Below are 27,427 nucleotides of genomic sequence, written 5' to 3'. Positions count from 1 at the left end.
CCAACAGGATGGGACAATGGCTCTCACTTCAAGGGCATCAATGGCTGTATTGAGGGAACACTTCCCGGAGCACCTCATCTCAATAAGGGGCGATTTGGAGTGGCCAGCCTGCTCCCCCGATTTGGCCCCTTGTAATTTTTTTTTGGGGTTATTTGGAATCCCAAGTTTATGTCGACCGTCCTAGGACCCTATAAGACCTGAAGGATATCATCCGGGCAGAAATGGCCTACATACCTGCTGTTATGCTGATAGGGGTTGTGACAAACACCAGAAATCGCCTTATTCAGTTTATGACAATAGGGGGTGTCACCTACCTGATTTGATTTTCAAAACTGTGCAAAACAAAACTTCAAATATGTACCTTCATCAAAAAAAATTATAAAAAGATTCTGTATCATAAAATGGGTTTTATTGCATTTTAAAAAAGGGAAGTTATGTTGCTGCACTGTGTACTATGCCATGTCAGTATGTGTCCATTAGCATAAAGCATTTCTGTATCTTTTATGCTCCCACCTACAATATCTTTATGATATCAATTGATTTCCATGCAGAGAGTGATAGTGGTACCATCTTTTTGGAATTATCCCTTGCCCATCACAAGGAAGCTGTTTATTACCAAGCCATTCTCCTTCAACCATCTTGCGTATTTCGTGTCATTCAGTTTTCAGCTCCAGCATAAATGAATATGGATGTAAAGGATATTGAGAAATGGAAAGAATATCAATATCTACTGTGTGATACTTCTGTTACTCTATGCAGTAAAATTTTCTCATTATAGCCATATTTGATTTAGTGAAACGCTCTTGGGTGGACAGCAACAAGTGTGCCCCAGCCTATAGAATAAAGGCAGATGCACTTGCAGCAGCCATGCAGCAGGCTATTCTCTTTGGGCTCCATACTTGTTTGCTCTATGCTCACAACTCAACAACATGGCAGCTATATTAACAGTAGTAGTGGAAAAATATGAGATCATGGTAGTTCAGAGCATTGGACTACTAATGACCAGTAGGGTCAGGGTTAGATTCCCGAGGTTGCCTCTGGACACCCTCGTTTCACCCAAGGTGTATGAATTTCTGGGTTCCAGAACTTCCCTAGAAGCCATATGTGGCATAGGGGAAGGAACTAACCCCGCACCTTAATGAATCTGCATGCATATGTCAAACAGCTGAGATTAGCAATGGGTGAGCTCTACCCTACACCTACGTAAACAACTTTCAGATTCATTGCTGTGCTAAGAGGCAACTAATATTATGATGTGAATATGTGCGAGGTACACATGTCAATGTAAGGAAGGCAAAATATAATCTTTGAATGAAATACTATGTATGTAGCTAATGCTAACTGAATGCAAGTATCCATTTGGTTCAAGTAATCGTAGTAACAGAATGGGTATCTCCGTAAAAGTGGCAAAAACTGTGTAAAAACTGAGGAAGTGGATCTTGGCCCTGTGTGTGAAACTGAATGATCCATGTGTGCCATTTCATCTGAAGCCGGGAAAGATTAGAACGTGGCAATATAATGCAGTCAACATCTCTATTTTAAACATTACACATTTTATGCCAGCTAAGCTATTCTTGATGATAACTGAAACAGGACCACATACCATACATGTCCTTTATGACCAAGCATTCCTTTTTGTAATTTTTTATTTCAGTACTTGAAAGTGTTTTCTTTGAAAAGATGGCATACAGAGCTTCAGTCACAAATTTATCAAAAGAGACTGATTTTTAGTTGAATGGACATATGCATATAACATCCCTTTGATTTGATTGTTAAAATATTTAACTGTAAAAATGTTTTATTTTTGAGCATGCTATTTAAATGGAGGATACTTTGAAGTTATTGTTTTCATCTTTTCAACTTTGAAATGATATCTACTACATTAAAGATATAATATAATGTGTAATAGTACTACATGAGCCGCATGAAGTAATATTTCCTTCAAGTTTCCCTTAGAATGGTGGTGCATACAGAGAAATAATTTAATTGTTCCTTTTCAGTTGATGGTGGATCTTGTTTGCATCCTAGAGATTTGTCAGGTTTGTCTGCGTACTTGGAATGGGAAGGTAAAGTTAGAAGTAGACGGAAACCTGGAATGACAAGAGCTTTACTTCTTCGAGCATATGGAATTGTTCGAGCTATTGTTGGGCACATTCTTCGGCTGATGTCTCAAAGGTGAGTAAATTTAGTGTGAATTTGATTTACTTTTCAATAACATAGTGGTGATAATAATTAGTTGTTACTTACAACTATGGCATGGGCATGATGAGGCCAAGAGGGCCAGTGGCACCCCAAACCTCGAGAGCCTGACCCCAGATATATTGCCAAGAAACATTTGGCATTACTTTCAGGAGGGGTTTGGTGATTTGGCAAAGGCAGTGGATTGCTCAATAATTGACTCTACAGGGGAACCTCGGTTAATGAGCACCTCACTAAGCAAGTAATTTACACAATGAGCAATAAATATTTTGACAAAAATGAGGTAATGGGGAAGCATGAGAAACTATTGCACCGTACATTATGAAGTATGACCCTAATTAGGCAGCAGCTATGTGTGCTACAAATTTAGTTAATGATAATGCTGCCGCATTTTCACAACATTTTGAAGCATCAGCAAAAACAAATCTCTCTAGCCTGTTTCCAAGTAAAAAAGAATTATAAATGTATCATAAATAATAAAATAATTATTTCAACTCTTTATTTTTTTACAAATAAAATATGCATTCCAGGTTGGCTCATGCCACAATAGATGAAAAGATGAATATGATTGACGATCTAAAGTAATGTGTGTAATATTTTAATTTATTTAACCTTGAGCATAATTAATTTTTTGCATGGAAAACATTATTATATTTTTTTCATTTATTTACATGAGGAAAATTGTATTTCATGAAGAGTGATTAGCTTTATGAGAAAGATTCTGGAATGAATTATGCTCATTGTGCAAGGTTCCACTGTATATTCTTATTCATATAATTGATGCTTTTTTATTTAAATTATGGTTTCCTTTTTTGAGCTATAGACATTTGTAGGATGACCCCTTAAAAAAGTATCATTAGTTTAATAATGTTTATATAGTCTCAGAAAGGAATTCTTTTACTGAGTAGAGAGTTTAAGGATGCTGAGATTTAGGTTTTGGGGGGTGCATAACATAAGCTTCCCAAGGAATACCCACATTGGTAGGATTTTTAAGGTTTCGTGTATTGAAGTGCACCTTACCCTTGAGTCTCACAACAGCCTCATCAATGATGCCTCAGTATGATCTCCAGGATATAATCTCTTCCTGAACTTCATTTCTGAATAACTCAAAATTTAACAGACCTTTTCTTTACTGGTTATCAAATCATTTATCCCACTTTTACCATTTTTCATATGTATCATCCCAAATATTTGCAAAAAAGTTTCCTTGTGGAGATTGAAAAAAATGGCCCTGGATAGACAAAATATTGACCAATGATCCTGTATTTTTGAATTTATAATATCGATGTTCAAAATTAAGCCAAGAAAATACTTCATTTCCTCCATGGTGACTTCAATTATTCCAAGTTGAACTAGTAGATAGTATCCTATAGTGAAGTTCATTTCAATCATAGAAATTGGTCTTGTTGGCAATACTGTCAATCAAGGCTTCTGTTCTGAAAAAAACCCAACAGGTTTCACATAGCCACCAGGGACCCATTTACCAACACGCATTCGCCCATTACCTTGTTGGAGTTGGTAACAACATTTCACAAACCTAACTGTTCTACAGTGCCCTCAATCTAATTCCAAAACTAAGCCTACCTTATGAGGACCCCATACACCTGTGGCATCCTCTAGGTGGGGCATAGTTAATATAAAATAACAAAGCTCTTTGACTTTTCATTGCATTTTCCAGGTATCATTCTTATGAATCCTAACTTTTTATTTCCTCATCTGCATATTTCACAATTTTTTCCCCCAGTAAATGTTCTTAGTTATCATAACACCCAAATATTTTACTCATTTTGCATTTGTTATGTTAGTTTCCTGTATTGTGTGCAGTTTTTCATTATAAAGTTATTAGTAAGTGTGAGGTCATAAAATAATGACACCGTATCTTAATGTCTGAAATGATTACTAATTACTGGAAACCTGAGCACTGATTTCATTAATACATAAAGGCAACAATCTCAGGCCTATAACACTTCTTTGTAGGACACCCAATATCATTTCACCAAAATGGTCCGACTGTGCCAGTCGCAGTGAAATGGGGAAATTTTCTACATCTTCCACTCATAATAACTCATTAATCTCCCAGTTCATCATGATCCGCCATATCTGTCCTCCTCTAACCAGGCCATAAATCTTCTTGTTATTTTCTTTTCAAATCTCTTTAGTGTTTTATCATCATTCTTGGAAAGGACTCATGTCTCTGTTCCATTTCTTACCGCAGGTCTTATGAGATCAGTTTTTTTTCTTGACAAGTGGTTGGTTTTAATGAGCAGTACGGAGGCCGGCAAGGAGGCATAATAGGCCTACTTGTTGGTTGTCACCCTTTGGTTGATGTCATTAGAAATATTATTTCCATTATTCTGATTGACTCCTAGCTATATAAATATTTTGACCTCCTCAAACTCTGATTTGCTATTTAAAGTCTTGTTTGCCCATTCATCCTGAGAGCCACTTCCGTAATGAGCAATTCATTGAAATATTCAGCCCATCTTTCTAGTATTCCATTCTCTTCATCAATGACTTTGCCAGATTTACTCCTACAGGAGCTTACTCTTGGGTGATATCCTTTAGTCATATGTTTTACTGCTTGGTAACACTTTTTGTTCTCCTTTGAATTTCTAAACTCCTCTACATATAGTTTCCAATTGTTTTCTGAAATAAAGTTTTTCATCCTTCTCAATGTTTTCTCTACTTTTTCCCTTCTCTACCCATTCTTCTCTCTTTTTAATTTAGTTTCCATTTTTAGCATAATGTATCTATTTTTATTATTTGCACCCATTGTGGTTTCACTATCATCATCATCCTACCAGCCTGCGTTTTGTTTACTCCAATTATTACATCTTTTTCAGAAGATAAAACAGCCTGTTTAATTCTTAGCCATTACTTTTTTACCAAATACAGCTTCAGCTCTCTCTGTTAACTTTACTCACTTCATTTTTATACCTAGTGGATTGCAAAAGATCTCTTAAGAGTTTGCTATTCATTTTATGTCTTATGGGCCCATTAGTTTTCTTCAAAAGGCCCAGTTTTTTGTCTAAAAACTACTCTAATGAAGGAATGATCTGAGTCAAAGTTTCCCCTTGTGTACATCTTACATCTAGTATGGGAGATGATTGTCTCCTAGATATGAGCACATGATCTATTGATTCACAATCCCTGTTGCTTCTATTTTTCAAGTACCTTTGTGAATGTTTTTGTGCTAAAAATATTTGCATTAAATGGTCACAAACCTAACTGGCTGAGCAGCCTCCCATTTTCACTTGTCTCATCATGCAGGGAGTGTTTGCCTTCTTCAGTTTGTCAGAAATCCTCCTTACCAATTAACCAATTTTTGTATTGAAATCTCCGAGGATTTTAATAACATGGTATTAAGGTATCCTCATACAATCTATATTTAGTTTATCTCAAAAAGTTTTCTTTTGTTCTTTCTTCAGCCAGGGCAAGAGCTAATCAAATGCAAATGTTGTATGATCATTTATCTTAGGTTAACCCATATATTTTTCTTGTCCAATATTATATAAATTGATTCACTGATGCATTGATTGTTATTTTATTTATAGAAAAATAGGCAATTGTAATTTCTTATGTGCACAGTCAATCAGTTTCAAAGAAGTACTGTTATAAATGTTTCAGAATAATATTTGAGCATATCTTAATCACTAGGCGCAGCCTTGGCGGTGACCATGGGACAAATATGAAACACAGTGGTGGTGCTCCTAGATTTGTCCTCTACTCTGGTCATGACACTACCCTCAGAATGCTGGGTGCAGCATTCGGTGTACCTCCAGAAGGGGCACCCCCTCAGTATGCCTCCCGTTTTATCATCGAGGTTTATCGCAAGAAGCTTCCATCGGGCACAGTAAAGAATTCCAACGTCAATAAGCCTAGAATGGTAGCAAAGGATGTTAATAAGGATGTTCCAGTTCAGGACTCAATACCCATCAATATGAAGTCAGCTGGTAAAATGCACTTGAAGCAGGTCCGCTTTTCTCCATCTATGGCATCTTTTCTTACTGACCAAAGAAATGTTCATGCACATCCCAATGCATCTAAAAGAAGTGCATTCCTCGGTAAGGCCGAACACAATCGAGAGAGCCCTCTTCCTTCTCCTGCTTCATCCCAGCCAGCAGCTGCTCAGTATTATTTTAGATTAGTTTATAATGGTAAGGACATGACAAACCAAGTTCCATTCTGCAAAGAAAGTTTCTCATCTGGAAATAAGAATTATTATCCTGCATCTGGAGGTTCTGATGGAACATCTCCGTTTGTAAGAAAAGTAGAGAGACAGAAGCAATCTGTTGGGTACCTGTGTCCTATTGAAGCAATTGTTAGATTTCTTCATGACAATTACTTTTCTGCTTTCAATGCTACCAACTTCAAGGACTCCTGTTTAATGCACTCTTAACTGAAAAATTTTATCTATTATACCTATCTGACAATAGATCATTAATACAGTATTTAATGTAAATAGCAATAAATTGAGACTGTAAGCATTTTACAGCTAATATAAAACATCCTTCTCATTCAACATATTTGTTATCTTTCTCTTTTAAATAAAACTTACGACTAATACTATTAACCCATAAAAATGGTAGCTACTGTATCTTTTTCTCATCTGAAATTCTATTAACTCTTTGAGCAGTAAATATAAGAATATATGATGTTATAGATTTCTATATATAAGAGTTGCCAGATGATGCCTTATTAAGGTGAAACCTGTTGCAGAGTGTGTTGATAAATTGTGAAAAGTGTGATGGCTTTTACTTCAATGGATATTATTGATTTCTATTTATAGTGTAAAGAGTTAAGCCACCATTCTTGCAATGGCTGCAACTCACATGCAAACATTTATGTACATATTAATATCTCATCAAAATCGTGAATAAAACATTTATAAAATTACTTTTGTGCTTTCTCTATGCCTTTCTCAATTTCCTTTATTTTTATTGATTTACCTAATCATTTTTATGTTGCAGATAAAAAAATACCATAAGTTTCAATATTAAGTCCCCTAAAAACTCCACGATTGCTTGATTTTAAAGCCTTGTGAGAAAAATGGTCCTCGCTCTAAAGGTGTAGAATTCCTGCAGATCCTCAAAGAAGGAAGAAACTGAAATTGATGGTACAGGCTTTAATTAATGTAAATTCATCTAAAAGAGAAAGTAATACCAGATAATTTTCCTTACACCTTTATATTGGGTAAAGCTAGTTTTAATGTATAGGTGTCATATTATGTCATAAAATCCAATGATCTCTCTAACATTATTATTTGATTATAATATTATGATGTCCGCAGTAAATATTTCTCTCCTGTCTTTTGGTAGGAAACATACTCGACTAGTTTTTATTTCTTGTTTGTTAAAAAATTTGATTAACTAAAATCAATTACTAGAATTAGCACACTACAATGTACCTACTTAACATATGAGGAATGGTATATGGTTCAATATCCTTCACCTTAAGAGGAACTGCACATATCACCTTCCAATATTCTAAATACAACAAGATGGAAATACTATATCTAAGTTTGATTGTTCTTTTTGTGAAGAGAAAACTGAAATTAAAATGTTAACATTATAAAAATATATTGATGGATGAATAATTCTTCTATTTTTTGCATTTGAATTTCATATTATAATATGCATATTGTTTTTGTTTTTAAATATGTTAAATGTGCATGAAAAAGGCTGTGTACCATCAATAAAGAATTGGAAATTTACCAATCTTTGGGCACACAATTATTTTGGACATATATGCAGTATATATACACTGAAAGAGTTAAGGAGGGAAATTAGAGGGGTGGGGGGATGAGGTAAGGGGGAGAGTTGTTGGAGGATTAAGAGGGTTGAGGGTAGTAGGGGTTAGTTGAGGTGATAAATTAGAAATGGAGGTGGAGAAATACTTGGAATGGATTCTCCTCCTCATACCTGTGTACCCAAAATAATTTTGCTCCTGAAGATGGCAGCTATGCATTGCAATAGGTGTTGACTGCTGGATTCATCCATGAATAGAGAGAGCTCTCCATATTCATGGTATATCTGTAGAAATGAGAATTATTCCCTTTGCCCTGGTAGAATCTTACAGACTCAGTGAATAAGTCTAGGTCTTGATATCTCTCTTATTTGAAAAATGGCAATTCTTGACTTATGCTGATGCAGATACATTCTAAGGATGATGGCATAAGTCAAAAATTGTGTTTATTGATTGTCATTTTTTGGCAGAATTTGAAGATTGACATAATGGATGATGTGAATTATCCCTACCAACATTTTTTTTAAGCATGAAAGATGACATTAAAGTTTAAGTGAAATTTCATAAAGAATACACTCACTCCCTTGTTTCATTTTGAGTATTTAGAACTGGACTTGTTATGTTGATATTCTCATCACAGATGTCACCCAATTTCAGCTGTAGTACCTTGTGCAATTCCTTCAGTTATCCCTTGTATTGTGCTAGGGCTGCATCTAAGTTTCATTCTCTTTACATCATAGGCATGAATTTGGCCCCCATTTATCATAGCCCTTGAGATCTCTCCATTGCTCAACCTCCCTTCTTGCACTTTGGTATCGACACCTAACTGCCTTTGGAAAGATCTCTAATCTTTTCAAAGACTGCTTATTCTGGATTTTCTTCAGCAAGTAACAGGAAAAATTAAGGAACTTTTATTAGTAGTGGTAGTTTTTAGGGGAGGCAACCGACAGCTGAGGTCATTTGCGCCATGAGGGATGGATGGGAAAGGAATGGTGATAAGAAACCTGGTGTCGGCATTAGTCTATTCTTGTCCAAAGGTGCAAAGGGGTCCACAGTTTAATGTCCCATCCAAAGGACGTCGTACTCACTCAAAGTGCTCTCCACAAAGCACCTCAAGTAGGGATTGGGATGCCTCTGAAAAATATCTGCCACTGCCAAGATTCAAACCCTCTGAGTAGGGAAGCAAGTACGTAAGCCACTGCACCATCCTGATCCCCAGAACTGTTACTGCCTGATTTGATTATACATTTCATGTTCCCAGTTTATCATAGAAAAAAATCATGATGTGGAACGATACATGCTCTGGTGACCTACCTATGGGACATTTAATTTGTAGTTACTATTGAGAATTTACCACCCGAACCCCTCTCCAGTTCCCTTAGTCCTTGAAATATCTGGTGATGGCAAGGAAGTAAAAATGATAGACAGAATGCAATTTTCTCATTATAGTTACATGGAATTGATATGTGAATTATCATCCCCGCAGAAAGAGTACACATTCAACTTTGATGCTATATACCAAAAAAACGGTGAAAGCAGATTGCAAAGTAAATCACATCACTTATTCCCTTATTCTATTCTGTGATTGCCTATCAAATTATTGTTTCACTCAATGAAAATAGAATTTTGGAAGAAGAATGTCCTAAAATAAAGCTTTTCAGGTCTCCCATCATGGTGCCTCATTTCCTTTGTTTGGTACAAACAATGATGTCGTAGTGTTCATTCAATGTCTGAGCTTTTAAAAGTTCCTATATAGCCAGCCATATGGGGGTAGTAGTCCAGTGGGTAAAGCATAGAACTACTTACCAGAGGGTTCCAGGTTTGATGTTGGGGATATCTCTGGGCACCGTCAGCTTCACCCAAGCTATGTGATCTTTTGGGTGACAGATTTTCCTGTGAGACCATAGGTGGCAGAGGGAAAAGAACTGGGCCCCCTACTCTTATGTGATATTCATATGCTGTTGGGCTTAGCCACAGGTGAGTCTACTTAGAAAACTTAATTCCCTTAAGCGAAAGTTAATCCCTGTAGAGAACGGAAGGTTCATTTACTTTGCTTTCTTTAGCAGTCATCTTGATTATGTCCTGGAAGTCTGGGGCTATGCTCCAAACATAAGATCTATCTTTATTCTACAAAAGAGCCATCATAAGGATAAGGATTGAGAAGTGGGAAATTGGTGACTGATCCATAGGGCATGATTGCTTGCTACTGAACCTAATGGCAATGGGTGCCTGTAAGAGTTGACATCACTTTCACTGTGTCCAAGCGGGACAAGACAATGGCTGGTCACTGAAGTAGGGATGTGGTGTAAAGGAAGGTAAGGGCCGGTCATGAGAGAGAAAAAGTTCATAATAAAGGAATCAAGGCAAAACAGGAGGGAAAGAGAGGGAGTTTAAGCTCAGTTTTGATGCCAATCCCTTCGTGAGGCAAATATTGGTTCGAGAATTGCTGCATCACAGATTCCAGGGATGAAGGCAGAAGGGGGCCCTTGAGTGCACAACAAATTATGTTATATAGGAGTTGCAATTTAATATCAGGGTTGCTCTGCTGATAGAGGTCATCATTGGGGAAGACAAAAGTTTCATAACTCAACAGTAAATGCCAGGATTTGTTTTGTAGAAATACTAGAAGCTCTCAGGAGGTCAATTGTGAGGTACTAGAAAAGAAATTGAAAAGAGGGAAAAAAAGAAACTTGGGAAAGCAAATGATGAAATACTAAGGGTAGCAAAGGTGGTAGTTTCTAAAGCAAATATGGAGGTGATTCCATTTATGACATATTTAGTCTCAAGCTTAGATGTGTCCTGGTAAAAGAGGGCATCAACAAGCTCTATGAATATTGGTCAGTTATTTTTAATCTAATTTTTAGTCTAATGCTTGTTGTAATGAAAAAGATACAAGTAAGACTTAAGATATGAAGATGACATTACTTGTGAAAGAGATGGAATCATGATAACAGTAATGCCTTTGCACTTTTGTTCTATGAATACTATACTGGGGTTCACCACATTAATTCTGCATATGGGATAAATAAATTAACATATACAAATAATGCAATTTCAATAAATAAATACATATATATATATATATATATATATATATGTGGGTCGCGGTAGTCCAGTCCAGTGGGTAGAGCTTCGGACTGCTGACCGGAGGGTCCTGGGTTCGATTCCTGGGCAAGGCACTCTGGGCACCTGCAGCTCCACCCAAGCTACAGTGATTTTTCGAGGACCAGGTCTTCCTGGGAAACCATAACCGGCACAGGGAAAGTAACTGGCCCCCCTACCCTGATGTGTGAATTTTCACACGCTGTATAGGGCTTAGTACTGGGTGATCTCTACCATCACCTACTAAACCGACCTTTGGGTTGATTACTGTGTTTATGGTTTATATATATTTTTATTTATTTATTTATATATATACTACCTTGACGTGGTGGAAGAGCTTGTGCATTCCGATGACCCCCGGAGCTGTGCTGGTAGGAGTAATAATAATTACTCCTGGTAGGTCCACCCATGCCAGATAGGTCCACCCTTCCAGAAATTACGGTCATGTAGGTTGGCTTGTTGGACAACAGTTACAAGCCACAAAATCAATCAATAGCACCATTTACTACAGTTCTCTCACTGAAGGGAATTTGCTGCAATTCAATGGACCAGCTCAAGTACAATCATTTAAATACTGCTTCAAAAGTATCATTTATGTTTTAAATGTACCTCGACACTACATTTTAATTCCATTATTGCACTTCAATAGGCAATACACATTGTTGAAGTTACAATAGGGAGAAGTTATAGTTAGAAATAGTCCTTGAAAGTTGATTAATCAACCTCATTCTACTGTGTGAAAACTTGGTAAAAAATACAAAAATTGCATAACAACAAAAAGGCCAATAATGTCACAGGTTAAATCAAGAGAACCTTGTTACCAGCTGGGAACTAATTTTTCTAGCATTCTTCAAGCTCAGCATGAGACAGCTTGGCATTTTTTTGTATCTTGGACAATATGGGGATATTATTATAATTACTTTATGGTCTTCAGCCTTATGTCATTTGGATTATATATGAAATATAGGAAATGTTAACTTCCTATGTCTAATTTCAACTTTTTTGTTTTTAAATATTTCCATTCATATTATGGAAACCGTGCATTTCTAATAAAGCAGTATTAACTGATTATTATAAGAATTATTATACTCGAAACATATTTATCTGCCTAAATGAAAATAATTGTATACCATTCTTTTCAACTTTTTATTTGAGTGGGCACTTGTAGTGTAAGTCATTATTTTGATCGCATCAATATTTTATTTTTATTTAATGCGAATTTTCGCCATGAGTAGTTTTAAGAGTTTTTTTTATTTCTGAAATTGGCACTGGCTTAGTTGCTTTATTTGAATAATGATAAAGTGAGTGTATTATTCATTTAGCATTATTTTTCATCTATTATATGATGAATTCTCGCAAATTAATAGTCGCCGTTTCATTATCAAAAATTTTTGTCATCAATCATTGTTCAAACTATACAAATTTTTGAATTCTCTCCTGCAGTTTCATTTAAATTACCGCCTACGTGGGGTTTAAAAAAACCTGTTTTAAAAGTACATTTGGCAACAGTAGCCAGTGGCCCAGACGAAAGGCCTGCTAGCCAGCTCCGGCACTAGCGATTTCCCTCAGGCCTCATTGAAGTACAAAGTAGCAGACTGGCGAAAGCAAATGAAATCCCGGTGCCAGACGACGCCCTGATGAATCAGGGAATAACATCGTCAAACCACGTTATTCCCTGGTGAATCAGGGAAGAACGTGGTTTGGTCACAAACGTCTAATATGCAGAGGATATTTAAACAAATACCGTCAAGACTTTTTACAATAAGGAGATGAAGGAAGATTCCAGCCTGGTGTTACGGCTCCCTTCCTCAAAAAACACTTGTGTAAAAAAAATGTGCTGCTGAACAGTGATGAATGCATTGGATCATTGCAACGCTCAAATAAAACAGACTCATTCATTTCCGAATCATGGTGGACTGTAATTAAACAATGATTATTGAAATACATCCCTCTCCCTTAAGAATTGTGGGCTGGGGTTGTACACCAAAATTGTTTTCATCAGGCGAAGGTATCGACACCTAAAAATGGCATGCATTCGTGGAAATAATCGTTGGCCGTCATTCACCCAATATCAAAGAAATTTCCAGTCGCAATTTAATGCTTCCTGGGCACCTACAGTCAGCTTAAAAGAGGGAGAATAGTTTGCTTATGCAAAAAAAACACGTCTCACTCTCCGAAGAAAGTAAAAAAGTGTTTCTATTAACATTGCATTTAGAACTGTATAAAAGGCCAGCCATAACTATAGATACCCAGGGAATTATTTGCGAAACATTAGTACATTGTCAACTCTAGGTGTAGTGGTGAAGAAATTGATGTTTCAATATATTCAAGGAGTGTTCTCTGAACGTTCTTCATGATTAGGCCATTTAAAAGTTCACGGAGAGCAATGTTACGAACACTCACGAAATGTCAAAGTGCTGCCTAGGTTACGGTTAATTCTAAACCCATACATAACGCGCTAATTCTCTCATGCACTTAACCAATGATCTTAACCCTATGGTCGACTGGATTACTAACACAATTGAATAAAAGAAGCATTTGGGTCACATTTAGACAGTGAATTTCAATTTGCCCTGAAATGAAATGGCTTTTAAATTATTAATGTCCTTCAAATAATACTTACCAACCAATGACTATCTAGCAATCATTTCAAACTTCCTTTTCCTAATTAACATTCAGAATGGCTAAAGCTTGTCCGTGCCCAAGCATTATTATTCCATAATGCGATAAAAGAACTGAAGGAGAGTTAAGAGCTCATCAAACAGGATGTTGCTAGAGAATGAAACAACTCGTGACCGCGACGGGGAAGGAAACAACAAATACGTAAACACGTAAACCAACGGTTTCAAAACATTTAAACTTTTCATTGAATATAAAATGAAGTTCACGCTAAATATTTTTTATAGTGAAATTTCGTAAATTATTTGTATAAGCACATACTCTCGATGGATTAATTCCAATCCACCTAGCGTTGAGGGTAATTATTAAGAAAAAGAGTGCTCAAGAAATGGTTGGTTCTCTTAGACTGCAATAAATAAATAATGTTTCCTTGTAGAGATTTAATAATTATTACGAAGAATGAAGCTTCTTATTAATCATTTATGCCTTTATTTACAGGAAATAGAATTCCCAATATTTTAAAATATATTTGTTGCAATTGTACAACTTCTATAAAAATATAAAACATCCCAGTTTGGGCATTCGCAATAACCATGTTACAAATAAATGCACCTATAACTTCAATCACTTTTGAATTAATGACCGTAATAGCATTGAAATTACAGAGTTACTCTGAAATTCACCTACGTTAATTGTTTTTTAAAAGTTGTAATGTTTTGCAGCAATTGTGGTTAATGGCGGGTGCTGCAGAAAAGGGCTTACCACCCAAATAAATTCTTCAACATTTTTCAATGATAGGGTTAGGAATCTTTATTGAGAGTCCGCCGTTACGGAAATAACCTACTCGTGGATATATTTATTTATGTGCGTCCCTTAGTTCAGTTATATATGAATAGTACATTGTTTCCATTATATATTTCGTATTCCACCATTTCAGTAATTTCACATACAGCGCTTAAGTATAGAATTTCGAAAGTCAATTGTTTTATCTAACACATTTCTTTGGCGCCCAATAATGCATATATGTTCACTCAGTGAAAGAGATAGAGGCACAAGAGAACGGAGCGTGGAAGGATGGCAATTTCCCGGCTTTTAGCTGTCAAGCGTTTCCGAAAACAGCTTCTAAGAATAAAGCATCCCGAAGTCATGTATTGGACAGACAAACAGTTAAAAAATGCCATTTTCAGGAATACTAGTGAATGGCTAGAATTGTTACGGTGGCTCCTTGGAGAGCTGGACGTGGAGATCAAAGACTGCTTATTCAATTGCAGTGAGGAGGAACGCGTTTCCAGTATGTAACATGAAGAGTTAATATGAATATTACCACATATAACATTTTATTGTTATTCCCGATTTTTGTCATTTTAGGAGTCAAAGAGTCAATTATTGTTTTGGGCTTGGTTACACCAGAGAAAGTCGACAGTTGTGTCAAGGTATGCAGAAATGACATTTTCAATAAACTTAATCAAAATAACTTCGCATTCAATTTGATGTGATTTATTGGTTCAGGGACGAGTTCTGTTGAAAGAGCGGGAGGAACTGGTAGTTCAGTTACTGGAGCTTGTCAAAATGAAAAAGGAAATAGATGCTGGGAACCAACCCTCTGCTGTGGAGAATAAGGCCACTACTTCAAAGGAAGTGCCGAACGAAGCGGTAGGCTTTAATATCTTTTTGAACACACATGGTTTATCAGCGTTGCCTAATACAAATTATAGAATGAAATCGCTGTCATGCGGTCGTTGCAGGTTCCCCTAAGTTCCGAGGAACAAGATTTAAAAACCAAAAAGGAAATAAATGAAGTACTTACAGGGAGACAGTTGTTCAAACTTCTAGTTTCCAAGCATGCTGAGTATCAGCGATTGATGCTTTTTGCATCCCAAGAATCCGATCGTGCGGATGAAGATTTGGAGGTAATTTTTATTACGAAACATGCGCAATGTTCGGTAAATTTGCGCATTGCCCGTTGTAAGGCAATATATGTTGTGATTGGCTACAAAGCAAAGTTAAGAAAACATTGCTAACATGGAAAAATACAAAGGTTAGCAATTCATTTTAGCGATTGGAAAGTAAACATATTTTGCTCAAATATTGCCTTGAAAGTAGTGTGTCAGTCACCGGAAGAATGTTGACTGGATGAGTCTGCTCTTTTAGTTAGGTCACTTAAAGAAGTGAATGAGTAATTAACATTTGTGTGGGCATTGCACTTCTCTGTTTTTGCTGAAGAAGTGTATTGCTTCCTGGATAGAGTATATCTTAAGAAGCTGGGTAGTTAACTGGGTGAAGTATGTTTTCGTAGAGCAAAGATTTCACCAAGTTCGAAAAGATTGCCTTTGATGTGTTCCTAGGGAATAGTCGCAAAATCAATTGAAAATTCTTCGGCCTAAAATGTGTACTTCTTAAAGTAGCTCAGTTTTGATTACCAGCAGTGAATACTATCGTTTCAGTAACCGATATTTAAAGTAAACCATTCACAGTCATTTCAAAAGTTAATTAGTTGTGATTGAACCGGTGTATTATCTATGTAAGCAAAATAGTATAAAACATCTTGTTTGGGTGATATTTGGTCATGGTTTGTTAAAATCGACTACCTTTTGCAATTTGAAAAGCCAAGTATTATTATTAAAAAGTGAATCTTTATGAGAAAAGAGATTATGCTTGCATGTTTAATGCTCAGTTGGTTTTGTGGTGTTTAGTATTAACTAGATGATATTTAAATGTATATTGAAAAATTGCCAACTCTGTGAAAAGGTATCTTCAATAGTAATTGCATGTGTGCATGCGGAAATAGTTTTTGAAGTTAGAAACTCTAGAGTTTGGATTGTTGTTGTAACAGAAATTGAAATTCCCAGAACTAGAATTTCTGTTGCTTCCACCGCATGTTCCTGCCATTCTTTTCGGGGATACACATTCTTAGAAAACTTGATTCATGTGACGGTGGTAGGGATGTCTAATGTGACGAAACTGCCCCAGCAGTTCGATGGAAGTTCACATCCCTGCTGTATGCATTCAGTTGATTGTAATTTGTACCAAACCCTTTTTACGGTAACAGATGTTGTTTGGTCCAAATTGATGTTTTTGTTAATGTGATGCCGTTGGCCCAAGCTCTAGTCTCTGCAGCTTGGATTGCTTCCTACATTTTGTTTTGATTTGGTTATGGTTTTTGTGCGTGATAAGGTTGATGCCATTCTTTTCTTAGTTACACTTGTTCCAAATCCCAATCCTCCAACCCTTTGATTAATTTTGAAGAACGTTTGAATGGGTTTTTTGTGGGGTTGTTTATTTACCAAAGGGGATGTTTTGAGGTATGATGTGCACTGCAGAGAGAGAGAGAGATATACGCAGTGATCAGTGGCCAATGAAACAATACCAATGGCCTGAGAAGGATAAAACCAAGGCTTGGAAAGAAAAAGGAACCATATATCATGAACAATGTGGGTAGAGGTCAATGCAACAGCCTTAAAAGTAAAGAGGGAAGAATTTCTTTTTAAAAAATGGAGGAACCCTGAGTGCAGTCAGGTGGGACCCAACCAGGGGAGGGTCTCCTGGGTAAGTTTGGGAATGGGATTTTAGCAATTTTTTTGCAAAAAAACGAGTAGAATCATCATTTTTTTCAAGTGCCTTCCTTTCTTTTTGCCACGCATAATATGCTTGTAGCTAATTGGTATGCACATGGCAATATGAGTTTCCCTGAGGATCCGTGGTGAACAAGTGAAGTACTTACAGTTTATCCATAAATGAAAGCATAAATAAATTGCAAAAATTGAAATGTGGAAATTGAATTTCCTCGCAGTAGTCGTAGCCCATTCAATTAAGTTTCCATTTATGGTAGTTTGAAAAGAACGACTTTATTACAGCTACTGTTACCTATTTTGTAATGTAGCATAATTAACTACGAAGTGTTGTTAAATATGAAGTAACTGAATGCATGATTGCATAGAGATAAAGAGCTAAACCATAGGGTATGGTTTAAAGCAAGGTCTAACCTTGCCTTTCAAAAACTGACCTTCATTGTAATCACTCTAGCTTATAGTAACTGCTACTTCTAAATCTTAGAAGTGAATATTCGAAGGCACCTGTAGGATTTATGGAAGGGATTGAGGACCTTAGTAAGAAGAAGAGGGAAGGTTTTGAAACACAAACAGGAGCAAGGTAGGAGTGGTAAAATTCAGGAGAGATTCAAATTTTCATGTTAGCATGGAACACTTAACTTTAAGACATGCTTAAATGACACTTATCATGGGAAGCACACATCAGAATCCTGGCCAGCTAGAGAAATTAGGTTTCATTAGAATGGTTGCAGACAAGCATAAGGAAATTGTAATAGAAGCGTTACTTTGCTCCAGTTAAACCACATGTGAAATATGCAACAAGTGTTGGGGGTGTAGATGTAGAAAAACATGGAAATAAAAAGTTCAGAAAAACCCACTAGATCTGTTAAAAATTGCTACAGGTAAAGTGTAAGCCTTACTTCAAAGAATAAACTTGGTATTTCCACATAAAATATTTATTGACGGCTTAGATTTCATCACATGGCATCAGCTTCAGTTGTACATTTGGGAAATGTTTGTAATGTGTACCCTTGTTGGATGGAGTGTCTCAGGACAGTGTTGGTTCCCATGCAGGAAACAGGCCCAATGCTCATTCACTCTTTCTTTAAATGTCCTTAGGGTTTGACCCACTAACATCGCCGAGCTATCACGCTTGGAACACTTCACTTTTTTCCAAAAACTTTGTCTTTTTACAGTTGGAGAGAATGCTTTTAAATTTTTCTTTGTAAAAAGTTGTTTTAATTGTATGTTTACTTAGGGATTTGGTCTCACACAGAGATAGGGATCCTAAGTATGTGACACACTGCAGTTTTGCATGGTTCTCCTAGTCAGGATTGCTGCTAAAAAATTTTCCTATTGCTGATTTTCTACCTTGTCATATAATTTTTCTCTGCACCCATTGTTTACTCCCCTCTCTTTGATGGTTGCCAGTTCTTTTTTGACATGGACTTGTGACACCAGAATGCTTCCCAAGCAGTGGATAATTGTGCATGAAGTATGAGAATGAGAGGTATGCTGGTGGGATTAGGATTGAATCCTCTACAATGAAATAACTCAAGTTTGCTTATTAGTGACTCTTGAGGGGATTATTGCGGTCTTGCTTTACCCTGGCAGATAGAACCAATAGGATTAAATCAATGAGCTAAATACCACCACTGACAGATTGAAGTCCTCGTTCTACCCTAAAATGATGTACAATCATAGCAATATCATGGAAACCCCCACTTAAGAGCTGTCCTAAATTTTAGAACAAAATTCAAAACTTTACTCGAACATACTAATTGTTGCATGATATAGATAGACATGAAAGTTTCTGAGTGTGTTTGCATTTCTCTATGTGATGTGTTTTTGTTAAATTTGTGAACAGGTACATACATGTTGCAGCGGCTTATGGGGCACTATATAGATTGATTGATCTGTAATGGTTCCTAAAAGACATGTTTGAGACGGGTATGGAACTCGTCACATTGCTTGCAAATATTCTAGATAGACACAAATACAATTGCAGTTTGAACAAGATGAATTTTTTCGCAAGTGGTTTCTTCCATGCCGTAGGTAATCCAAACCTGAAGGAGAGAGAGTAGCCCTCCATTATATTAATGAAGGGAGGGACCAAACTCAGCCTTCAACAACATTCATTTGATTGTAGGGATGGGGAAATTACTTTAAGGGCTGTAATATTGTAACTAAGAAGACAAGAAACCACATTATCATCATTAAGAGCTCCAGGGTACCACCATTTCTTTTTCATCTACATTAAAATTTTAGCTGGTATGTAAAAAAACCTCTAAAAATATTCTAGAGGTACTCTCTAAAGACTACTTCAGAGAGGACATAATTTAAGAGTGGTAGTACATTTAGGATTGGGAATTGGAACACCAGTTCACCGTAGAAATGTAGAAGATTAGAGAATCTTAATGTAGAAAATGAGCTCAAGCATTTTTGGTATACTATGTAATGAAGGGGAAGTAACATAAGCTTAAGAGTCCAACAGCTCTACATAGAAAAGTGTGCCTAGGTATGAGTAATGGTCCCTGAGAGTGTTTTGACCACCAGTCATCCAAAAGATGTCTTTTCCCCAAACATATGGGCTTTGCTCCTGACATTTTTCAGAACTCTTTCTAAACAAAAGTACAGTACAAGATTCATGATTGCGTTTTACAATACTTCCTTATTTTGTAGTTATGCTATTCAATGGTTTCGGTTGTAAAATACGAACTTCATTTGAGGAACAGGTCTAAAAAAAAATCTTGAAGTAGTGAACCTCATTTGGAAAATATTTCATTAAAAAACTGGGTCAAAAATATATCAGTCCAACATTTGTCTATTTGATGTAACTTGTTGAAAGAAAGTAAATAATTCACGAGAGAGCACAATTGACAACCACTCAACTGACTGAAGAACTACGTTGAACATTGAAAAAGTGTGAATGTGGTACAAAATAATGTGTACCACCATTCAAAAAATACCACAGTAGATTGTTGAAAATTTCATCAGAAATTTTTGTCATTTAAAAAATGTTTAAATAGGATATTGTGTAAAAAATTGTGAAAAAACCACAATATTTTGCTAGCATATTCATGCCAATTAGACAGCCAAACAAGAAAGGAAGTACCCATGGATTGTATGGGAAGAATGATCATATTGTTTTTAACACCATACCTTAACTCGTCCTCCATATTAAGTTGGTCCTTCTCGAAGAAGTCGCCATTGAATTGATCGTCCCACCTTTTTTCCTGTCCTCTTAAGACATGCTGGAAGTAACTTTTTTATAGACCTTTCTGAATTGCCTTGCCAGTCTTCACCACTGCTTCTGATAGTGTGGAATGCTTTTCACAAAGGTATCTCTTCTCATTGGGGAATAGAAAAAGTCCCGTGGGGCAGTAGGGAGGATCACGCTTCACATTGATTTTCACAATGTGTTCAGCAGCAGTATTTGTGTGGTGCGGCTATGCACACTCATGGTGTGACAGCCAACCTGTTGCTTTGGGATTGAAATGGCCTTTGATGATTTTCAGTACATTCATTTAGATGCCTTATTTCAACTGTGTGTGCTGGGATGACATATTCACCCACCATTCTCTGAATAATGAAAATTATATGACCATAAATTTTCCAGCTACTTTGTTGTTTGTCAAAGATTTCCACACACTTTTCTTTTCTGTTTGGTCTCAGAATCAAAGTGATGTAGCCAAGTGACATGGTTTGATAGAAAACTCGTCATCCTTGAACTTCAATTGTGAAAATAACTGCCGACAAAATTTTCTGTGGCTTGGTTATGAGAGGTCTCAAAAATCCCAGTACATGAACATGACTCATGTGCAATTTTTCTGTTACCAATATGTGTAGCATCCAGTGAAATATTTAATATTTCAGATACTGAAGTAAGGAAGCAACATTTGAACATTAAAATCCAAACTCATTGAATTGGGTGAATTGAACATATTTCATCTTGCAATGGCTGCGGTTGATGAAGTTCTGGAGTCGAATCAATGAAACATTTACTATATATGCATTACACATTAAGCTAACAATATAGTATATTAAATGCTTTCACAAATTATGGGGAGAAAATGATCAATCTTTATAGTACAGTCCTCATAGCAGATAATATGTGAACTCAAGTTTGGAAAAATGGTGATCAGTGGTGACAGTAAGATACAGGGGGATTGAGTGGTAAACCCAAAATGAAGCAACTGGTGCCCATTCACTTCGGGAATCCCTTCTCCTTGTCACCCATTGCATGCAAAGAGTCTTTTTTAATAATCCATGTTAAAAAAATATTTTTGCTTGTTATTCTAATTAATTGCATACTCAAGTAGGATTTTGTGCGGTGTTACAACTTTTTTTTTGTGTGTAGTCATTCTAGCTGAAGATGAATTTGAAAATGACTGAAACGAATCTTAATTGTGTATTTCAGCAAGGCCTCCCTGGAGAAGAAGACGGGAATTTGACGAGTGTGAAAACTCAGGAGACACTACCACTTTCTGATGATGGTAGCTCATCATCCACTGATGTTCAGGACACAACACGCGCTAAGGCTGATGCCGTTGATTCTTCGGTGACCGAGGCGAATAATGTATTGAAGCATGAAATGGAAGAAGCGTGTGACAAGCCCACTTCGTCTGCTGCAGTGGCTACGAAAGGGTGTGGTGAGGTTTCACCCAATGAGGGTGGAGCCGATAAAGAGTCTGCTCTCTTGTGGAATCCTGGCGCTGAGTCTGTTGTTAGCTCTCCTGGAGGAACATCATCTAAATTATTGCAGAAATCAGGGGCAGAGGGCAAAACCCTTAATTACCTTGATGCTGTTCACGAGCTTGTGAGCGACCTAGAGCGAGCATGCCGAATGGCTAAGTAATTTTTTTGAATTGACATGTGAGATAAAACTGCATATCTTATTTTAAATATATTGGGTTTTAAGGGGACCCATAATTACCTATGACTTGAAAGATACTGTGGACTCTTGTTAGCATGTTTTTTAAGGAACCCCAGATATTGCGTAAATGATGTTATCCTGCTATTTACAATTATAGTTTGTTTGGAAAATATTCGTTTAAAAAGTTTAAGTAAGCTTTTACACTTATTTTTTTGAAATCCCCCGTTTACATTTTTAAGGAAGACCAAGGAGGAAAGTTAACCGTGGGAATATTTAGAGAGAGGAATCATAAATTGCAGGAAATGGATGCTAAATCATAACCAAATGTTCACTGTGATCATTGAATCATCAGAGTAAATAACTTGGAAATAAGTTCTAGGAACAAATAAGATGTGCATTTACTAATTTCACATTATTTTCAAAAACTAAGCAAGTGAGATTTTTATGGGGATTGTATTAATTATGGTTATTATTATCATTATTAATAATAGCTATTCTACTGGTTAAGCCAGATTTTGGATGGACAAGGATTATACAATGGTACAATACATTCCTTTGCCTCTCCAAACAAAACAGCCTGATATCTGAAACTACAACAAGCCCCCCTGCAATTCTACACACTTCGTTTATCCCTTTTTAAACTCTCCGTATTCTCATACTGAGTTTCCTCCATGCTCCTTTCACTATTTGCGTCACATCTCAGTTTCAAGATTCAACTCTTTGTACTTCCTTCTACCCAACTGTGTTTACATTCTTCCATTTCTTTCTCTCTTCTATCGTTTTAATCATCATGTCCATAATCCATGGTTTCCTTGTCCTTTGCCAATAGTTAGGTTAGCATGTTTCAAAATTCCATTTTTGCTATGTTCAAAAGAGACATATGTATTACAATGGTGAACACATACCTCTAACCATTGTAAAATACGTAATAACAGATAAATACCAGTGTTATAGATCATAGCAGTCAACATGATTATGCAGGCCTGTGTACTTCCTGGGAGGAAATTTTCAGGATCAGCAGTTTAAGATTCACCACGGTCTATTTCATAAACATTGTTATGTTGACTTTTGGGATGGGCCATCCAACTGCTTAATGCTTTGAAGTCGTGGAAACCTAGGTATGACTTTTAACAAAAAACTCGACTATCTGCATACTTGCAGCTCTAAAAGATTGAAACTATGTCTTCGATATATCGTTAGGTTCATCATGCTTAGAATATATTATGTATCATACCACCTGTTGAATTCCTTTTATTATTTACCAATAATTTACCAGGATTTTCTCTTGTGTTCAAATTTAAATTTGATATATCCTTCAACAGGGACAGAGTGCCAGTATGGTTACAAATCTTAGCAAAATGTTGATTATATTTTCTAATAGCTTGTGGAATTCTCTTGCATATTTGATTGCCATTTTAAAGCATATTTCCTCATTATTTTCATTACAAATTCTTCACTTAGTAAACCGAATGTAAATTTATTTATAATATAAGGTGAGCAACATAATTGTATTAAGTATGAGAAATTTGAAAGAAAAAGTGCCACAAAGTATGGTCTTGGGAATCGGCAGCAATTTAAACCTTTTTACCTTCATGATGACAAGCTAGTTGCAATATTCAGTCTATTGACCTCTAGTTAAAATTTCCTGTGCATTTGTACCATTCTATGAAATTGTTTCATTCATAAACAATTCGGATCACGGCCATTATGGTTTTGGACTGATATATTTTTTAGCTGTGCTTATGATGTAGTTTGTGGGCATATGCTGCATTTGCATCCAGAGTAAAAACTGAACAGTAAATAATGATAAGTGGAAAAATTTTAATATTCGGGCTGTAGGAGCCACTACTTCACTGTTGCAATGTCTGCTCATTTCAAATAAGGATTTTCTTTGACTTTTCCAAGGCAATTTAAGCTTTTTCAGTTGAAATTTGCCTCTTAACAGCATGCTTCTCCTTGATCAATATTTCAGCACTCATTATGCATTTAATTACACACAATATTTGCACTCGTGCTATTTTGATAGCACTGTCACTACAACTTTCCAAAGGAAATGGGGAAGTGGTGTCACAAAAGAGAGAAATAGGGCATCCTGATTTATTCCCTACGTACTGAAACCTGAAACCAGTTTTTAAAATACTCTATACCTGAAAGAAATCTTTTGATATAAGAAAGCATCTTTTTACATATGTTTTTGTATATTTTGTCTTAATTGTCTTCTAACGCACGGGCAAGTTTTACTTCTGGTCTTGATCAAACATGTAAAAGAGGTGACCAAAATATGCTGACTGGTGGACACTCCCTTGTACGTGGGTTGGGACCGGGACCTAATGGAACAAATGTGCCAACAAAGAAAACATGCTACCAAGGGATGCCTGAACACAGGTCCACTGTATATCTATAATTAAAGATTCTGTTTCCGTTTGCAGCATATTGTACACAGTTGAAAAGTTCTTCATTTTAAAGAAACTTTCAAGTACTGATATTGTTAAATTGGGGCTTGAAAGTTGGTATAATTTAAACATCGAGGTTACCAATTATATTTCAACTAAAGACATTTTAAATGTCCATGGAAGGCCGCCCCTTGCCTCATATTTTATTTACTATTTATTTTTTATTTCATTTGATCCGTAGATGACAATGTCAATAATTGAGTTTTGGCAGTCTACAGTTGATGACGCATTTTAAATTGCCAGTGCCAAAATATGAATGTACCGCCAAAGGGTTTATGATATATGATTGTAAATTGTATCGACATTCTGACACCCAAGTATTAGATCTTTTACGTTTTAAGAAAAATGTAAAATGATTTACATCATCATGTCAATGTGTTGTGATTCCATTGTTATAATTTACATGTGTGACCTGCCAACCAGAGTCCTTGGTGATGATGGGATGTTGCAATTTTACATGTGACGTTATTGAGCTTAGTGATAATGATTTATTGTGTGGCCTGTGCTCCACATGCTTCCTAAATGGATCTCTTTAGAATTAGAATCAGTTAGCATGTAATTAAAATTGCTAATTTGGTGCTTTAAGTTATTGTAATGCAAATGTTTTGAATCAGGGGCATTCTCAGATTAACCTCTGTGTTGTTAAATTTTCACGTGTGATATTGTGTGCCCTTCTATTAAACCTTGACCAATTTATATAAACCATTAATGCTTATGGTTTCCTGGCCTTCCCTCACCATTTTCTCTGTTCTTTTAAAGGGGACCAGCATGGGCTTAAGTCAGTCCCACCCTCAAAACTGATCAGTTACAGAGGAAGCACAGCTTTGATGTGCTACAATCCCTTAGTGTCTACTTTTCTCTAAGTGAACTTGTTGACAAAAATTATAATCTATAAGCAGAACTTAAAAATCTTTAATATTTCTACCAAACCGCAATTATGAATGTTTTCATATATGGAAGGAGTAGTTTACATGTCAATTATTAGCTACAGGGCTCTTATTGATGATGGGCATTCTCACACATTCCATCTGGAATGATATTTTTATAATTATGCACATTTCTTAGTAAATCATAATTTTTATTAATGAATGTGGTGTTTTATGTTGTTATATATGTTTACCGTGCAGGTTAATATTTTATTTTCAAATTTAATATTTGAATAGCAGCATTGCTGCTGTGCAAGGGTTCATTGTTTGAAGTTATCAAAACAACTTTAATTTTTCATATGAAGAAGCTCAACTACAATTAATACTTGATAAGAGAGTAATATTTTTTTATGAAAACGTATTGGATTTGGGCTGATTTTTCACTGTTAGGGTTGTGAAAGTCATAGGTTGAATACCTCATAACCCAATCCTGCCTTGGAAAATCCTGGCCAATAACCTAGTCAAAGACTGAATGGTTGGTCACACCAATAGTTTGGTTCATATTTTTTTGGAAATGTAGCTATCCAGTATGTATTTTTTACAGAGAAATCTGTGATATGAATAAAATTTATTTATTCTATACTGTAAAATGTGTTTTTATTATACATCCCAGCAAACATTCACCATTGATTACATAGATCTAAGTGATATATTATTATTATAGGTATTCTACCCTTTGTTACCCTCTGTCACAACCTTCAACATCCCATTGCCAATCAAATTGCTCTGCCTCCATCTTTCCTGCCTCCTTTATATTTTTACAAACAGTCCTCTCTAATCTTCCACCATGCCTATCACTTCCTCATTTGTTTTCCTTTCTGTCTACTTCATCTTTTCGATCCTTCCAGAATGTGCACCTTAAGTGGCTGTAGGGAGGGGAATGCAGAGGGGGGTGAAACAGGGGTCTTATGGATTTCAGTATGCAATGTGAATGCGTGGGAAGTTTGAAAGAAACAGGAGAGCATGTTGGAAGGGTTGTGGGATTATCACTTTTATTATGGGGTTAAGAGCCTGCAGAATCAGTCTGCTTTTATGAGTGGTGGGGAAGTAAGTTGTGAGCTGGCAGAGGAGAGTGTAGTATTTCAATATTAAATTTATGGGTCACTGGCCTATGATAAAGTGATAGTGGAAACTATAAATATATTACTGAAGGAAGGTGGCTTGCATATGCAAGGGCCACTGACTGACAGGAGAATGGTATGGAGCGTTTAGTTGCTAGAAGTGACAAATGTGGAAATGGGGGAAGTGTTGTTTTTTTGTGAATGGAAGTGGTAAATAAATTACTGTGTTTCCTGGTCCATAAGACATACTTTTTACTCCAATATGTGCTTCAAAATTCGGCCTACTCCTTATGGGTGTGAGAGCATGAATTCATTGTATTGCAAACTGATTGGCCGGGGAAAATACTTCCTATTGAGTATTTTTTCCTTATCAGGCATAGGATTTTGCCTTGATGATAAATTTCAATCACTGTTATCAGCCTGTAGTAAGTAATAGAGCTTAAATACTTGTTTTCTTGACAGTTTTTCCTAAAAACATTCCTGAATTGTAAATGCACACGAAGTAGCACATTTAGTCTCATCTTATGTGTGGTGCAGCTACAATATTAATAGAAATTAGGCTATCCAAAATGTTACCCCTCTGCTCGAACATTCAACATAGTTCACATGGCAAACGCAAGAGTCTGCAGGCACTTAACTGCAAGTAGAATGATTGTGATGCCCAACATGTAATATGTTCCTTTCTATCTAGTGTGTAAATCTGCTTTAACACACACAAACTAAGTGTTGCATAAAAAGTTATTATCAGAATAACATGGGGTTTATTGTTCTGGTATACATACCACCAAGCAATCATTAGGAGGAAAAAATCCATAGGGTATATGATCAGTTAGAGGACATAATTGCCGGTGTTCATACAGGGAAGCATTTGATAGTGATGGGGGAATGAAATGGTAGG

The 27,427-nt window shown here is 36.2% G+C and overlaps 2 protein-coding genes across 2 annotated transcripts in view; both read left to right on the top strand.

Moving 5' to 3' along the window:
- Positions 1-7,096, top strand: part of LOC139686170 (2-phosphoxylose phosphatase 1) — a 38,618-nt gene extending 31,522 nt beyond the window's left edge. Inside the window, exons 5-6 of the mRNA XM_071583349.1 lie at positions 2,001-2,175; positions 5,857-7,096. Of these exons, the coding sequence (XP_071439450.1) occupies positions 2,001-2,175; positions 5,857-6,598 (917 nt within the window). The 3' untranslated portion in view covers positions 6,599-7,096. The remainder of the gene's footprint in view (positions 1-2,000; positions 2,176-5,856) is intronic.
- Positions 7,097-14,691: 7,595 nt separating this feature from the next.
- Positions 14,692-25,988, top strand: LOC139686176 (uncharacterized). Its single transcript, XM_071583358.1, has 5 exons — positions 14,692-14,956; positions 15,034-15,098; positions 15,175-15,318; positions 15,411-15,575; positions 21,634-25,988. The coding sequence occupies exons 1-5, from the start codon at positions 14,740-14,742 to the stop codon at positions 22,069-22,071; spliced, it is 1,029 nt and encodes a 342-aa protein (XP_071439459.1). The 5' UTR covers positions 14,692-14,739; the 3' UTR covers positions 22,072-25,988.
- The last annotated feature ends 1,439 nt before the right edge of the window (positions 25,989-27,427 follow it).

Source organism: Hetaerina americana, unplaced genomic scaffold, assembly GCF_022747635.1.
Source record: "Hetaerina americana unplaced genomic scaffold, ioHetAmer1.1.p SCAF_130, whole genome shotgun sequence".
Lineage (NCBI taxonomy): Eukaryota > Metazoa > Arthropoda > Insecta > Odonata > Calopterygidae > Hetaerina > Hetaerina americana.
The sequence above is the reverse complement of the archived record's forward strand: the minus strand, read 5'-3'. Positions and strand labels throughout refer to the sequence as shown.